Source organism: Haematobia irritans, chromosome 3 (genome assembly GCF_050003625.1).
Source record: "Haematobia irritans isolate KBUSLIRL chromosome 3, ASM5000362v1, whole genome shotgun sequence".
NCBI classification, from domain to species: Eukaryota; Metazoa; Arthropoda; class Insecta; order Diptera; family Muscidae; genus Haematobia; species Haematobia irritans.
Genome location: NC_134399.1, coordinates 45,703,889 through 45,721,390, shown reverse-complemented (window position 1 = coordinate 45,721,390; position 17,502 = coordinate 45,703,889). Strand labels below are relative to the sequence as shown.

At 34.5% G+C, this 17,502-nt stretch overlaps 4 protein-coding genes across 4 annotated transcripts; all 4 read left to right on the top strand.

The window, feature by feature from the left end:
• The first annotated feature begins 4,608 nt into the window (after window positions 1–4,608).
• Window positions 4,609–5,340, top strand: LOC142230889 (uncharacterized). The gene has a single exon (XM_075301509.1). It carries the CDS (start codon window positions 4,609–4,611, stop codon window positions 5,338–5,340), a length of 732 nt encoding a protein of 243 aa, XP_075157624.1.
• LOC142230888 (uncharacterized) lies at window positions 5,337–5,894 on the top strand. Its single transcript, XM_075301508.1, has one exon. It carries the CDS (start codon window positions 5,337–5,339, stop codon window positions 5,892–5,894), a length of 558 nt encoding a protein of 185 aa, XP_075157623.1.
• LOC142230887 (uncharacterized) lies at window positions 5,891–12,603 on the top strand. Its single transcript, XM_075301507.1, has 3 exons — window positions 5,891–6,137; window positions 11,736–11,882; window positions 12,005–12,603. Exons 1-3 carry the CDS (start codon window positions 5,891–5,893, stop codon window positions 12,601–12,603), a joined length of 993 nt encoding a protein of 330 aa, XP_075157622.1.
• A 51-nt stretch (window positions 12,604–12,654) lies between these two features.
• Window positions 12,655–13,206, top strand: LOC142230886 (uncharacterized). The gene has a single exon (XM_075301506.1). It carries the CDS (start codon window positions 12,655–12,657, stop codon window positions 13,204–13,206), a length of 552 nt encoding a protein of 183 aa, XP_075157621.1.
• The last annotated feature ends 4,296 nt before the right edge of the window (window positions 13,207–17,502 follow it).

Here is a 17,502-nt window from a genome sequence, read left to right as displayed (position 1 = left end):
TGTGTTATGTTGATATCTTTTTATTCAACCATCCCGGTTTCCATCTCTATTTATTTCTCTATACTAACTCTCTCTCTCTCTGGCGCTCTTTGAATAAAGTATCACAACATATATATGTTTACTCGAAATTTGTAAATTTATATATGTTTACATTCACACATATTATTTTTATGAAACATTCATGCCCCAAACATAATATATTCTAACATATTAACATATGTATCCCAAACATTTTGTGTTAGTTTAGGAACATTACATGTTTGCACTTAAATATATTGTGTTTAAAAATTGTGCCCGAAACACATTTTGTTTATATCGGAACATATTAAAAACATATTTTTCTAACAGTGTATGCATATACAAGCGTATATACATACATATGGGACACACAAGCAAAGGGTAAGTGGCACTACAGTAAGTAAAATAAAGGGTTGTTGCATTGGCATGATTGAAAAACTTTAAATTGTGGAAAATAAAAAGTGAACATTGGACAATTATTTTTTGAAAAAATTAGTGGATTTTGAAAAAATACTGTTTTTTTTTTGGAAAAATTGAAAATTTGTGAGCCATTGTTTGTGTGTGTTTTTTAATAATTTTTCAATCAATTTGGCAATAAAAAATCTTGTTTTCACGTGAAAAGTACAAAAAGTTCGAAAAAATTTTGGAAATTTAAAAAATTAATTGCTTTTCGTGAAAATTTTGAAAACTTGTTTAAAATGCAAAATTGATTGAAAAATTGCCCGTGAGTGATCCAAACCCCAAATTAACCCATTTGTTTAAACATTTTACCCAACACAACAATCGGTTCGGTCGTGCAAAAAACAAAAATAAAAACTTTCAAACATTAAAAAATTTGTGAAAAATTGGACAAAACCCGTAACAACGGTTTTTATAAACTACAAATTGTCCAATAACAAAAAACAGAACAGTTTCCAGTGAAGGGCGACAAAAAACAACAAAACCCGACTCCTAAGCCACACAACATCAAAAATCGACGCCACAAAGGTAACGGATCACACAAAAAATTTGGACACACACACACCTATTACAAACCTTCAAAGTGAGTACAGTTTTTTTTCAAGTTTTTTTATTTTTTGAAACACGATATGCTAAACGACTCGACCGTATGACACAATTTTTTTTCATGACACTTACAAAAATATAATAAAAATTTGATCAAAAATTTACACAAAAAGTTTTTTGTTTTGTTTTCGGGAATTTAAATTTTGTTGAAATTTTTCATTAAATCAAATCATTTTTGGAATAAAATTTTGACCGGTAAAAATTTACACATAGAGAAATTTTTGTTAAAATTTTTTGGATATTGAATAATTTTTCGAATTTAAATTCGGGTTTTTGGTTTGAAATTAAATATTTTTTTGAGAAAAAAAATTTAAAAGAATTTTTGAAATTGTAAAAATATTGATTGGGAAATTTTACGATTTTTTTTTTTCGAGAAAATAAATTTTGTTCGTTTTGGAAAATTGGAATTATTGGCGCTGAAGAAAAAATTTAAATCGACTCATTGAAAAGCTGAAACGAAAATTAATCGACCCAAATTTGTAGTTTTGATTTTTTCAACTTGTATTTATTTTTTGTATTTATAAATCTTGGTGACCCATATTTGTAGTCTTTGGTTATATCTTTGTAATTTTCAAGACCCAATGACCCATAAAAAGGTAAGGAAAATTACAAATTTCTTCTCTTAATATACATATATATTTGATTTTTGGGCACCAAGATAATTTTCTTTCTTTTTTGTGTGATTTTGTTGACACATTTTTTTTTGACACTTGATCTGTATTTATCGTTTTATGCGATTTATCGCTGATTTTAATTGAACATCGTGCTTTTTAAAAAAAATTGTTTGTTTGTTTTCCCATTTTTTTAGGAAATTTTAATTAATTTGTTTGAATTTTGGTTTTGGGGAAACATTTTTCTTTTGTAAATTGTTTGATTTCTCGCCTTTTTGGAAATTTTGTAAAAGTTTTTTGAATATCCAGTCTTGGGGGATTTTTATAAATTTTTTTACGTAACATTGGCCCAATTTCGTCTACTGACCCTAACTCTTTTTTTTGTTAGATTTGATTTTTTTGTAATTTTTTCGTGATTTAGAACCCACAAATTCATTTCCGACCCCACAAATTTTATCGTTCGCGAAGATATTTACATTTAATATAGTTTCCTGTAGAAAATTCGGATTTCCTTGAGTGAAACTAAATTTTTCTTTCGTGAAATTTGATTTATTTTAGTTTTTTGACCGGTGCAAAAAAGTATTAAAGTACATCATGGATAAAATTTTAAAAGAAAAATTTGTTAATTGCTTAAATGATCTAGTTGACGTTGAAAGCGTTTGTTCTGTTAAGGCGGCAACCGAGGATCCTCATGCGTTAGAGGCAGCTCGAGTGAAGTTGAATACGTTATGGGATCAAGTTAGGCGGGCTTACATAAATTGTCGGGATAGGACTCCAGATGAGGGAGAGACTCCGATGGATAAAGATAAGCTTCGCGGTCATTATAAAAACGGTATGGACGTTTATAAGTATAATTAGCACACAAATCTTAGCGCGTCAGGAACGGGAAAGTCAGGAAAAATTAGCTTGGGAATCGATGACACAAAACATGGCAGTAGACCCAAATTCGACCCCAAATTTGCGATTGCCACCATGTGACACAGACATTTTTAAGGGCGGATATAGTGAATGGCCAACATTCAGAGATTTATTCTCTGCAATCTACATCAATAACCCACGATTGAGTAAAGTCGAGAAGTTATTCCATTTGACCCAAAAAACTTCGGGAGAAGCGCGGGAAATCATTACAAATGTACCCCTAACTAATGAGGGTTTCGATATAGCTTGGAGAAATTTAGAAAGTAGGTACGAAAATAAACGAATGCAAGTTAACGAACAGCTTAAGATTCTTTTTAATTTGCCCTCTGTTTCAGTTGAAAACGCTTCAACAATACAAAAATTACAGCGCACAATTAGTACTTGTACACAAACTTTGGAAACTTTACAAGTAGACACGGGAGAATGGGACCCAATTTTAGTATACGTTGTTTCAACAAAATTGCCTCGCACTTTTTTGGAGGAAATTGAGAATAGTTTAGAGGATTGTTCGACCCTACCAAGTTGGCACGTATTAGATGAATATTTGTCACATAAATTTAAAACTTTGGAATCGGTGGGAAATATTAAAACTCAAAATTCGAAATATAATCAATCTAGATCTGATTTTGATAGAAGGGGGAGTCGCGTAAATAGTTTTCACACTAATGTAAATCAGAAAATAAATAATTCCGGTTCAAGACTCAGTAGTAATTCGAAAGCCGATAACAATTCAAGAAATAGTAATCCTAGTCGCAGGCATAACGAGAGTGTTTGTCCAATTTGTCGGACAAACCATATGCTGCGAAATTGTCCCAAATTTTTGGAAAAATCTATTAATGAAACAATTCAAATAGTAAAACAGTCGAATCGTTGTTATAATTGTTTATTTGAGAATCATGGAGTCCGGGAATGTAAAAGTCGTTTTAGTTGTAGGGAATGTAATCAAAGACACCATAACTTGTTACATAAGGGTAATGAGGCCCGCGACCCTACAAAAACAAGAGACGGTACATGTGCTGCCGTTCTCAATACCCTTGTTCATCATAACCGAGACACAGTACAACCTGGTACAAGTACTGGAGCTCTCAACTTAGTTAATCTGGATCGAGGTGGAGCACAACCTAGTACAAGTGCTGCCGCTCGTTCCAACCTTGTTCAACAATCAACAAATTTACCTAGTATACAGTCCACATCGAATATTGAAACGCCTAGTATAACGACTCTTACGCTGCAAGAAGGCAGACCCGCTCCACAACCTAGAGAAACACTGTTGTTTACCGCCATTGTACAGATAAAATCAAAGGGACAAAGATATGATGCCAGAGCAATAATTGACCCTGGATTTATTTCGGAAAAAATGAAAAACAAATTGCAACTTCCTACATTGAGGAATTTAGTTCACGCCACAGGCTTGAGTGACACCGTAGCCGAAACATCGACAAAGGCTTGCATTTTTCAACTTTGTTCACGTATCGATCCTAGTTTTGAGTTAGAAGTTTGGGCACCCGTGTTGAAGACCCTTCCTTCTAATTTACCAACCCACAACCTTAATCGTTCTCAATTTGAAGATTTTAAGCATCTAAGTTTGGCGGATCCTCGATTTTATGAAAGTCGACCCGTTGATATGCTAATCGGTTTAGATATAGGACCGCTAATTTATAACGTTGATATTCCAATGAAAACATTTGGATCAATTATAGCTCAAAATACCGTATTTGGATGAATCGTTGGTGGACCCATTCAACAAAATATAGAAACTTCAAAACAAATTACTCTTTATAATGCATCCTCTTTAGAGAAAATTATAACACGTTTTTGGGAGGTGGAAGAGACCCCAAAAAGAATTTTGAGGTCAGCTGAAGATATATATTGTGAAACTAATTACAAATCTACGACAAAACGTAATGATACTGGAAGATATATTGTGACCCTTCCATTTAAAAGTTGTTCAGAAATCGGTGCATCGAGAAATATTGCTCTCGCACAATTTTATCGTATGGAGAAAAAACTTTCCAAGTCCCCTGATGTAAAGGCTCAATACGACGCTACCATTAGGGAATATCACGAGTTAGGACAAATGAGAAAAATTGATCCACAAAACATACATAAGACCCCTCATTACTATTTACCACACCACGCAGTCATTAAACCAGATAGAGTAACCACCAAACTTAGGGTGGTATTTAATGCTTCGAGTCCCACTTCAAATAAGAAAAGTCTAAACGATATTTTACATACCGGTCCTATTTTACAACAGGACTTAGTTTTACAAATTTTAAAATGGCGTTTTTTCAAATATGTTTTCAACGCCGATGTAACGAAAATGTATCGTCAAATACTGGTAGACCCAAAGCAAACTTCATTTCAAAGAATACTTTTTCGATTATCTGAAAACGACCCAGTTGAGGATTTTGAATTGTTAAGCGTAACCTTTGGCATAAATTGCGCCCCATTTTTAGCGATTAGAACGCTGCTTCAATTAGCGGAAGACGTTCAAGATTCACACCCTTTGGGTTCAAAAATAATTAGAGAAAATTTATATGTCGACGATGTTTTAGCGGGTGGGCATACTGTTGAAGATGCTATCGCCGCTAGAAAACAATTAACATCCGCTTTAGATTCTGCTGGTTTCGAGTTGATGAAATGGACCTCTAATTACCCTCGTCTTTTAAATGGCCTACATCCCGATTTTTTGTTGCCTGTCAATTGGTTGGATCTTCAACGATGACCCTAGGCATTCGGTGGAATGTAGCAGCAGATAATTTCACTTTTAAAGCGCCTAATGTTGAAGAAACAGAACTTTGTACGAAGCGTGAAGTTTTGTCGACAATCGCAAAATTCTTTGACCCTTGCGGATGGTTAGCCCCAATTATTGTCGTTGCAAAACTAATAATGCAACAAGTCTGGTTAGATAGAATTGGGTGGGACGACACTTTGAAACCTGTTACCAATATGAATTGGAAAAACTTTGCGAAAAATAATTCGGTGATTGACACAATATCCGTACCAAGATGGATTCATTATTCACCATCAAGTACCATAGAAGTTCATGGGTTTTGTGATGCTTCAGAAAGCGCTTACGCTGCGACACTTTACGTTCGAGTCGAAGATGGAGACCGTGTAGAAACTTTTCTGTTAGCAGCCAAGACCCGCGTGGCCCCAATCAAGAAAATTTCTCTACCTAGATTAGAGTTATGTGGGGCAGTAATGTTGTCAAAATTAGCTAACACTATAATTCAAAATCTGCAAATTTCTGGATCCATTTCTGGACTGACTCTATGATAGTTTTGGCTTGGCTTCAAAACCCGTCTTGTTCTTGGAGCGCGTTTGTAGGAAACAGGGTTTCCGAAATTTTAGAAAATGTAGGTAGTGAAAATTGGAGTCATGTGGACTCCGAATCTAATCCAGCAGATGAAGCCAGTCGTGGCTGCTCTCCAGATGAATTGAAGACACATCATTTGTGGTGGACTGGCCCATCGTGGCTAAAATTGCCAAGAGATCATTGGCCTAAACATCAACTTAATTGTGATACAAACCTTGAAGCTAAACAAGTGAAAGTTTTTGCGACATCCAAATTTGCGACATCCAAACATTTAATATGTTCACATAAAACAAACTTATTAATGTGTCGCCAGTATCCAGTAATATATGTGCTTCCTGCAAAATATGTTTGGAACATATGTTAGAGAAGCTATTTTTTGAGGGTGTGGCATAATTACGTTTTAAGAATGTTTCCACGGCTTTGATCATTTTTTGCGTACGTTAGTTAAATTAACTATAACAGAGGAAAAATTATACACAAATGAAGCATAAAGATTAACTAAATTCGTGTCTACCACAAAATAGTTCAGAATTTCTTAAAATTTGTAAATTTTACCAATAATGCGGCCATCATGAACTTCGTATGGTACTAAAGAAATTTTGAACTCCAATTTTTTCCTTTAAACGACGAAATTTTCTGTAATAAGTGCACCCTCATAAACATACTTTTCAGGAAGCATATATATTATTGGATACTTCCGAAACATTAATATGTTTGTTTTATGTGAACACATTATATGTTTGGAAGCATTTTGAGCCAAAAATTATTTTATGCATGGAAGAATTTTTCCCAAAGACGATTGTGCTCATTGCCTAACATACTCGTAATTTTCACTTCCACGAAATATTTTAGTTCTTGGCACCTTTTTCTGTAATACAAATAATGTCGAAGAAATTATTCACTTTTATAAGTTTTTTAAATTTTACCTTTCGCCTGCACGGAGAATCGAACCGAGGACCACACAGTTTGTAAGCCAACACACTATCCACTGGACTACGTGCTGTTATAGTCACCAGTAGATAATTATACCCTCCATCATAGGATGGGGGTATATTAACTTTGTCATTCCGTTTGTAACACATCGAAATATTGCTCTAAGACCCCATAAAGTATATATATTCTGGGTCGTGGTGAAATTCTGAGTCGATCTAAGCATGTCCGTCCGTCCGTCCGTCCGTCCGTCCGTCCGTCTGTTGAAATCACGCTAACTTCCGAACGAAATAAGCTATCGACTTGAAACTTGGCACAAGTAGTTGTTATCGATGTAGGTCGGATGGTATTGAAAATGGGCCATATCGGTCCACTTTTACGTATAGCCCCCATATAAAGGGACCCTCAGATTTGGCTTGTGGAGCCTCTAACAGAAGCATATTTCATCCGATCCGTCTGAAATTTGGTACATGGTGTTGGTATATGGTCTCTAACAACCATGCAATTGGTCCACATCGGTCCATAATTGTATATAGCCCCCATATAAACCGATCCCCAGATTTGGCTTGCGGAGCCTAAAAGAGAAGCAAATTTCATCCGATCCGGCTGAAATTTGGTACATGGTGTTGGTATATGGTCTCTAACAACCATGCAAAAACTGGTCCACATCGGTCCATAATTATATATAGCCCCCATATAAACCTATCCCCAGATTTGGCTTGCGGAGCCACAAAGGGAAGAAAATTTCATCCGATCCAGCTGAAATTTGGTACATGATGTTGGTATATGGTCTCTAACAACCATGCAAAAATTGGTCCATATCGGTCCTTAATTATATATAGCCCCCATATAAACCGATCCCCAGATTTGGCTTGTGGAGCCTCTAAGAAAAGCATATTTCATCCGATACGGCTGAAATTTGGTACATGGTCTCTAACAATCATGCAAAAATTGGTCCACATCGGTCCATAATTATATATAGCCCCCATATAAACCGATCCCCAGATTTGGCTTGCGGAGCCTAAAAGAGAAGCAAATTTCATCCGATCCGGCTGAAATTTGGTACATGATGTTGGTATATGGTCTCTAACAACCATGCAAAAATTGGTCCACATCGGTCCATAATTATATATAGACCCCATATAAACCGATCTCCAGATTTGGCTTGCGAAGCCTCAAAGAGAAGCATATTGCATCCGATCCGGCTGAAATTTGGTACATGGTATTGGTATATGGTCTCTGACAACCGAGCAAACATTGGTCCACATCGGTCCATAATTATATATAGCGCCCATATAAACCGATCCCCAGATTTGGGTTGCGGAGCCTCAAAGAGAAGCAAATTTCATCCGATCCGCCTGAAATTTGGTACATGATATTGGTATATGGTCTCTAACAACCATGCAAAAATTGGTCCACATCGGTTCATAATTATATATGGCCCTATATAAACCGATCCCCAGATTTGGCTTGCGAAGTCTCCAACAGAAGCAAATTTCATCCAATCCGGTTGTAATTTGGAACATGGTGTTAGTATATGATCTTTAACAACCGTGCCAGAATTGGTCCATAACGGTCCATAATTATATATAGGCCCCATATAAAACGTTCTCCATATTTGACCTCCGGAGCCTCTTGAAGGAGCAAAATTCATCCGATCCGGTTCAAATTAGGAACGTGGTGTTAGTATATGGTCGCTAAGGACCATACCAAAATTGGTCCAATCACACAATCACAAACAAATTGGTCCATATCGGTTCATAATCATGGTTTTTGGCTCTAGTCAAAAATAATCTACCAAAAATTTTATTTCTATAGAAAATTTTGTTCAAATTTTATTCGGTTCATAATCATGGTTGTCACTCGAGCCAAAAAATAATTTACCAAGATTTTATTTCTATAGAAAATTTTGTCAAAAGTTTATTTCTATAGAAAATTTTGTTAAAATTTTATTGCTGTAGAAATTTTTGTCAACATTTTCTTTCCATAGAAAATTTTGTGATAATTTTATTTCTGTAGAAAATTTTGTCAAAATTTTTATTTCTATAGACAATTTTGTGAAAATTTTATTTCTGTAGAAAATTTTGTCAACATTTTATGTCTACTTTGTCAAACTGAATTATATACGTATTCACAGAAAAAAAAGTGTCTCGTAAATTTAAGAAGATTTTTACAATAATTTATTACAAGAATTTTCCAGAATTTTAGTTCATTTTTCGTATCTTCAACGAAAATTAACTACTCGAAAGGAAATTTTACAAATTCTAAGTAGCAATCGTTTAGTTCATGGCCTACAAAATACGATGGAAATTTCCTTAAAAAATTTCTTAACTGGTAGTTAAAAATTCGTTTATCATGCTATAAAACTACTTGTGAAATGTAAAATATTTTCTAAATAATAAGTGCAATTTACCATAAGATTTTTTTGTATGAGAAAATATTTTTTTTACGAAAAATGAACTTGAAAGTGGATAGCAATTTCTTACTGACAATTCCTATGGTTAATAATTGTTGGTAAAAAATTTCCCAATGAAATATTTTTAGTTCACATGTAATTAAATTTATAGACATTTTCGTCAAAAATGGGTAGATATCATTTCATGAAGTTTTTGCTAATTTTAAGTTAAACGTTTCATCGTTCTTATACTGATATGCATTTAAGAGTATTGTTTTTAGAGTAAATTGTGGACAGATGCGATGAACTAATGCATAGTACAGAGATCTTTCTCGTCAAAGTGGAATATGTTTAATGTAAAGATGATGTTACTTGAATTGTTTTTTGAGAGTGAGAGCATGCAATGCAGTAATGAGAAATGGTAGCGAGTGATGGGGACGTTGTGTATATCTGAGCGTGGGGTTTTTTTTGTTCTTTCAGTGGTTTGTGTGTGCGTTTATTATTGGCGAATGGTTTATTTGTCTGGATGAGGTGTTATTTTCAATGAAGGCACATGTGTTTTTGTTGTTGTAGGAATGTTTTGGTTTTGCTTGGTTTTGTTTGGCATGCTTCAGTTATATAGTTGGCGTTGGCGTGGGCTGTTGCATCTTTTTAGCAAGTATGTAACAAGAGAATATAAAGGTATGGAATATTTTGTTTTTTTTAGACATATATTGGTGTTTGTTTATTAAAACTTTGAAATGAAAGTTATTAATATTGTAGCGATGAGATGTACGATGGCGAAGTGATGATCGCTAGCTTAGAAAAAAGTTATTAAGAATGTTCAATATTTAGGAAAAAATGTTGAAATGGAAAGTATATTGAAATTGTTTTATCTAATTTAATTTTTATTATTCAATGTAAAAAATAAATATTCAATTTAAGAGTAACTCCAGATGAATTTGGAAAATTGTTTGTTACACCTACGCGTATAGTTTCATGATAAATAGGTAAGAGTTCTTTTTGAATGTGGTTTTCTTTTAAAAAATAATATTCTTTATGTATATTATTATTTGCTAATTATTATTATTTTTTTTAACCAGTTTCATGTTTTTCTTTGTTGTAAAAAAATATCTAAGTTAAGAGCAACCCCAGATGGATTCGGGCAAATTTTTATATTTCTCCTCAGCGTATAATTTAATAGAGAAGTGGTAAGTTTTCTTTTAATAATTGGCTTTCTTCTCACTGGAATATTTACGTTTTAATGACACTTTTATTGTCAAAAATTACAGGTTTTAATACCTTATTTTAGTATTACTTTAATCAAATATTTTTGGAAAATTTTTGTTACACCTCAGCATATAGTTTAATCATAAGTTGGTAAGTATTCTTTTTAAAATGTGGTTTTCTTTTAAAAAGGATATTTTTTATTTCTATCATTATTTGCTAATTATTATTATTATTTTTTTTTTTTGAAACTAGTTTAATGTTTTTCTTTGTTGTAAAAAAAAAAAATATTTAATTTCAGAGCAATCCCAAGATGGATTCGGGCATATTTTTATATTCCTCCTCAGCGTATAATTTAATAGAGAAGTGGTAAGTTTTCTTTTAAAATTTGGCTTTCTTTTCACCAGAATATTATCAAAATTACATGTTTTTAATACCTTATTTTAGTATTACAATAATCAAATATTTTTGGAAACAAATTTAATATTTTTATTGTAAAAAACAAATATTTAATTTCAGAATAACAATTTGGAAACATTTTTATGAATTGGTAAGCTTTCTTTAAAATTCTTTTAACCAGAATATTTAGTTTTTTATGCATATTATTTCTTTAATTAGATTTTTTGGAAACCAATTTAATGTTTTCTATTTAATGTAAAAAATAAATATTTAATTTCAGAGTATCCCCAAATGAATTTCGATAACTTTTTAACCTCAGCGTACAATTTAATAGAGAATTGGTAAGTTTTATATTAAAACTTTGGCTTTCTTTTGACAAGAATATTTATTGTATTATGTCCTTCACATCGATAACAACACAGTTTTATGAGTTAATATATTACTTAATTCATTATTTCTCTAATTGTTTCAGGTACAAACTTTATGAGGTACGTTTATCTAAGAAAACTTGAATTCCTTACACCATTTAATAAAATGCCCCCAAATATGGTAAGTTACAAGCTAATTTAAAGAGATTAAAAATTATATTTTTTTCCATTTTTTTCAGCAAGATATGTGAATATACTAACGATGAATAAAAAACAAGGAAAAGTCAAAATGTCCAAATAGCGAGTTAAAATAAACTACTTTCTTGTTCCACGTGGTCATAGTTTTTATTCACAAAAACATTGTATTAAGAACTCTCATCATAAGTTTTTATAATAAAGTACTTTTGCTTAAAGAAAGTTGAATTTTAATGTATGAAAATTTTCATAATAGTAAAACGGGTTGTTGTTCCTTTAATTATTTTATATAATTATAGAAATTACAGGTTCAGAACTTTTGGATATAAAAACTCGTCTTATAGTCGTTACACAAAAACATTATTTTACTGAAGAGTATGCAGCGTTGACCCAAAAGAAACGACTCGCACCTAGTAGCCAACTGTTACCTTTTAACCCTTTCATTGACGCGAAAGGTTTGCTTAGATAAACGGTCGGTTAGTTCAATCACCTGCTCTTACATATAATGAACGTCATCCAATTTTAATTCCATATGATTCTCGGTTTGCACTTTTATTTGTCGAATTCGTTCATAAAGTAACAATGCACGGCGGCAATCAATTAACGATTCGCGTAATTCGTTCCGAATTTTGGATATTTCGTTTAAAGCAATCAGTTAAAAAAGTTATCCATAACTGTCGAACTTGTGCTCTCCATCAGTATAAGACCCAGACACAAATTATGGCATCTCTTCCTCCAGAGCGCACTATGTTATCTAGACCCTTTCGAAATACAGTGGTAGATTTCGCGGGACCCTTTGGCATAAAAAGTATTACAGCTCGCGCCTGTCTCATTACCAAAGGATATGTCTGCATATTTGTTTGTTTTGCAACTCGAGAAATACACTTAGAAGCTACTAGTGATTTGTCGACCCAATCCTTCATAGCCGCCTTGGATCGTTTTATAGGCAGACGTGGGTGTCCGGAGAAAATATTTTCGGACAATGGTAAAAATTTTGTAGGCGCCGCCGAACTTATAAAAAAGGATAGGATCGCCTTGGATCGTTTTATAGGCAGACGAGGGTGTCCGGAGAAAATATTTTCGGACAATGGTAAAAATTTTGTAGGCGCCGCCGAACTTATAAAAAAGGATAGGATCGCATTTATGAAATCAATACAAGACACTACAGTGCAATGACACGTACATCAGAACTTAGAATGGAAGTTTATTCCTCCTGGTGCTCCCCACATGGGAGGTTTGGGGGAGGCTGGAGTTAAATCCTTCAAGACCCACCTTCGAAAAACTATGCCTAAAATGAACTTAATCTTTGAAGAATTATCCACTATTTTAGCTCGCATAGAGGCTTGTCTTAATTCAAGACCTATTAATCCTGCTAGCGATGACCCTTCTAGTTTAGAGCCCTTGACCCCTGGTCATTTTCTGGTGGGCTCACCACTATTAGCCCCTGCAGAACCCGATATTTCTGAGGATGATATAACATTATCAAACAGGTGGAAACGATTGAAGATTATTTCACAAAACTTTTATCAAAGGTGGAAATCTGAATATTTGAATGAATTACATCGTCGATACAAATGGAAATACCCGCAACAAAATCTTGTCGTAGATGATTTAGTGATTGTAAAAGACAATCGTTTAGCTCCAAATGAATGGAGGCTTGGAAGAGTTGTCAAAACTTATGAAGGGATTGATAAAAATGTCCGGGTGGTAGATGTTAAAACTTCGACTGGGTTGCTAAGTCGACCTATCACGAAAATCGTAAAGTTATTTTCGGACTGACTAGCATATCGTAAATTCATGAAAATCACGGTACTCACATCACTTTCGTTGTAGATATGTCAGGAGTACTCCCACAAAGAGACCCATCCCCACCTGGACCCAGCAGACCTGCCCGTCATAACCGCCGTAGCAACGACCCACGCTACCGCCCTTCTAATTGGCAATTTGCGTGTGGACTTTGCCAAGATGACCACCCCATCAGGAATTGTCACCGCTTCCGCCAGCAGACCCCGTTCCAGAGATACGAGACGGTGGAGCGTCGTAGCTATTGTCGCAACTGCCTGGCACGCAGTCACCTCGCTCCAGACTGTCCAGTCCTCACGGCGTGTAGGGAGTGTAACTTGCGCCACCATACAATGCTGCATGGGGCTCCTCAGCTGAGGGAAACCTTTGGTCGCTACACACCCCCTCCAGTGGAATTGCCGTACCACCGATCCTCAGTGTGTACATGGCAGGTGAAAACTCCGAGGACTGGGCCAGTGTCAGGGTGTTGCTGTGTCAGGCAGCTACGTCAACAAGAGTTGCAGCCTCCACAATCACGAGACTTGGCGTTCCAACCACCGAAAGACATGGGTACAGGTTTGCAAGTATTCGGTTGCGGTACCGGACTTATGGTAGTCGGCTCGTTTACCGGCTAAAGGCCTTAGTGACCCGTGACCTGCCCAGACGACCCTACTCTGATCCAATAATAGAGGATCCCACCGTCGCTATGGAAGCCCGACATACATACATACTTTTGTCACCAATATATATATATATATATATATATATATATATATATATATATATATATATATATATATATATATATATATATATATATATATATATATATATATATATATATATATATATATATAATAAAATCTGACTATATTCTGCCCTTTCATTTAATATTGGAATTTGGTTAGGGTAATAATAAAGAACATTGAGGGCGGTTGCACCAACAAACCAAACAATTAGTATGAAATTACGACAACCAATACAAAATTGATCCAACATATTACCATGCAGTTACAATTGCCAAATGTTAGTTGTGCTGATATGTGCCATGAATTGTGCAACTTCCTAGGTTTTTGCACCTACTACAGGCTATTTTTACCAAACTTCGCATCGCCGCTAGCCTTCATAAATTTATCCAAAAAGGTCTGAAGTTCCAGTGGAACAAGGAACAGGAAGAGTCAATCCATCGCCTGTTCTGGCGTATCCCATACCGAGCGAAAAATTTATTTTGTATACCGATGCTAGCCCGTACGGTATTGGAGGTGTGTTGTCCCAACAGACAGACGGTAAAGAGAAAGTCGGATATTTCAGCAGAACGTTGTGCAAGCCTGAAAAGAACTATTGCGTAACAAGATGAGAGCTACTTGCTATCATAGCTCAACTGACACGTTGGATAGAGAGGCTCCAAACCTACAATTTCAGTATCGAGCACAGAAGGGGTGGCAAACACGGAAACGCTGACGCCTTATCACGTCGAACTTGTAATATCCGGCCGTTGCACATCGGATCTGGAGTGGGACCTAAATTATTTCAGCAAAAGAATGGGATAGCCTACTTCTGGTCAACGGAACCCTGCAACGTAAAGAATTTACGTTGCAATTTAAAGAATAGCACTGGACGTGACAGACCCTTTCCCAGTAAGTGATTCTGGAAACCGATATGGCATGGACTACTTCAGCACATGGCCAGAAGTTTATGCAATTCCAAAGCAAGAGGCGAAGACAATTGTGGACGTAGTCGACAAAAACTGGATATGTCGCTAGGGTGTGCCGTCCGAGATTCACTCAGACCAGGGAAGAAACTTTGAATTGGCCATATTCAAAGAGATGTATGAATCCCTTGGTATTAGTCTTGTGTCGTTCCGGAACGAACTAGTTCCAATGAACGGTTCACTAAAAGGAACGATTGTCACTAGTTCCATCTCTTTCGCTCTCATCGTTCCTTTTGTCATTTATTTTTATTTTCAATTTACACTCCATCGTTCCGCGGATCGCAGTTTGATTTTTTTTTTATTTTTGGTTACAATATCTATTACAATAACTATTTGCTAATTCGTTCATTTTGGCGCGTGTGCACCCTCACAAAAAATCGCTTCTGTAACATATACTCCCAAACATATTTTGCTTCAAGCATATACATTTTTGGGTATTGCCCAAACATTTATATGTTTGATCTCTTCCAATATATAATATGTTTGAAAGCATATTGGTCTAAACAATATATGTTTGGGTAGTCTAAGTTCCAAACATTTTGTATTTTTGCATCCAAATTCAATAATGTTGTCTTCCAAAAAACAATATGTTATTATGCGAACATATAATATGTTTGGAAGCATTTTGCACCCAAAAATATTATATGCTTAAAAAAAATTCTCCCAAACAATATTGTGCTCAAAGTTTTATTTATTTATATATTTACAATCATAATGAATTATGAAAATAAACAGGTAATATAGGTGCTAACAACATAGGTTTTCGACCTGAATGCTCAAAATTTTGTTTCTGCCTAATTGTATATTCCCTCACATCTTTCTCACTTCCACGAGATTTTTTAGTTCTTAGCACCTTTTTCTGTAATACAAACATTGTAGAAGAAATTATTCAATTTTATGATATTTTTTATTTTAATTTTACCTTTTGCCGGACGGGGATTCGAACAGCGGACCACACAGTTTGTAAGGATCAAAGAAGTAGCTGATCAATTGCCCAAAGGAAAATAAAATGTTAATTTTGTAATAACAAGCAACAACCACCAACTTAATTCAATATCGCTCCCTGTTAAATAGCGCTCAAAGCTACTAAACACATATATGTTTATAGGCTATTTCTAAATTAATATATGTTTGCATCCAAGCATATTATATTTACAAACATTTTATGTCCCAAACATAATATGTTGTAACATATTAACATATATGTCCCAAACATGTTATGCTAGTTTATGAACATTATATGCTTGCACTCAAAAATATTGTGTTTAAAAATTTGTGTTCCAAATATATAATGTTTATAGCCAAACATATGAAAAACAGTGTATATTAAATCATTGGTTGGCAAGCTGCTATTTAATAGGATCATTGCTTAATAGGATCACTGGTGTTTTTGTTTTCACAAAACACAAAAAAATCTTTTAGGATACAGTCTTTGCAAATTTTGAGTTTAGTTACTTTCTTAAATTCTCCATTTCATTCTTTACTTTTTTCTCACTATATTGCTATTTGAAGTAAATTCACACAATTTTTTTCCTGTTTTCGTATCTTTCATTTGACAACGAACTTCGGTGCACAAAGTAAACAAACAATGTCATGTCTGTCTTCAGTAGGTGACAGTGATGATAAATATAAAAATCCGGAACGAAAAGGAACGATTTGAAGGAACTAGTTCCTTTGTACAAAAGGAACGATCAGTCTGAATCACTACGGTGAACGATTTTGCCCAAGACAACGGCCAAAGAGACGGGGACGAGCATATACCAATACATGAGTCTATGTCACGATCACCGGCCAAGGTTCTATTCGGAATGGGATTGATATTCGGATTATAGCTCCGTTCGAGAACCCGATAATTTTTGATAATTATCACAATTCTTTACTGGAAGTCGTTCGTTTACACCAAAAAGCCAGTAAAAGAGAGCTGGAGACGACATTTGCTATGAGATAGAGTAATTGCAAGCTTTTGATAGAGATTTTTTTACCAAGTAAAAGCCGGTACTATGTTTGTTGGCGCGAAAAAGTTTCCCTAAATCATTCCTTCGCGTTGAAAATTGACGGTGTTTACAATATATTTTGAAAAAAAAACAGCCATTTTGGTACTTTTTCGCGTTTATTTTTGCGAAATATTATTGACAATATGTTATCGCAAAATGTCACAAAATGGTTACATATACATACGCAACTAGTGGCTCGATTGTTTACACACACACGAACACATGATAATTAATTTGAAAAAGAAGAAGCATGACCATTAATTTTGCAAATAGCTTTGGATTAAAAAAACTTATTTTACAATGCTGTATTTTATTTTTTGGAACATATCAATTAATTCTGATGATTCCATTCGTTGCTACCACGTACTACACCCAGAAAACAAATTCGTTGCCTCGACCGAATTATTTGCCAACCGAAAGCAGTTCCATCAACTATCAATGATATCAGCACAACTAACATTTGGCAATTGTAACTGCATGGTAATATGTTGGATCAATTTTGTATTGGTTGTCGTAATTTCATACTAATTGTTTGGTTTGTTGGTGCAACCGCCCTCAATGTTCTTTATTATTACCCTAACCAAATTC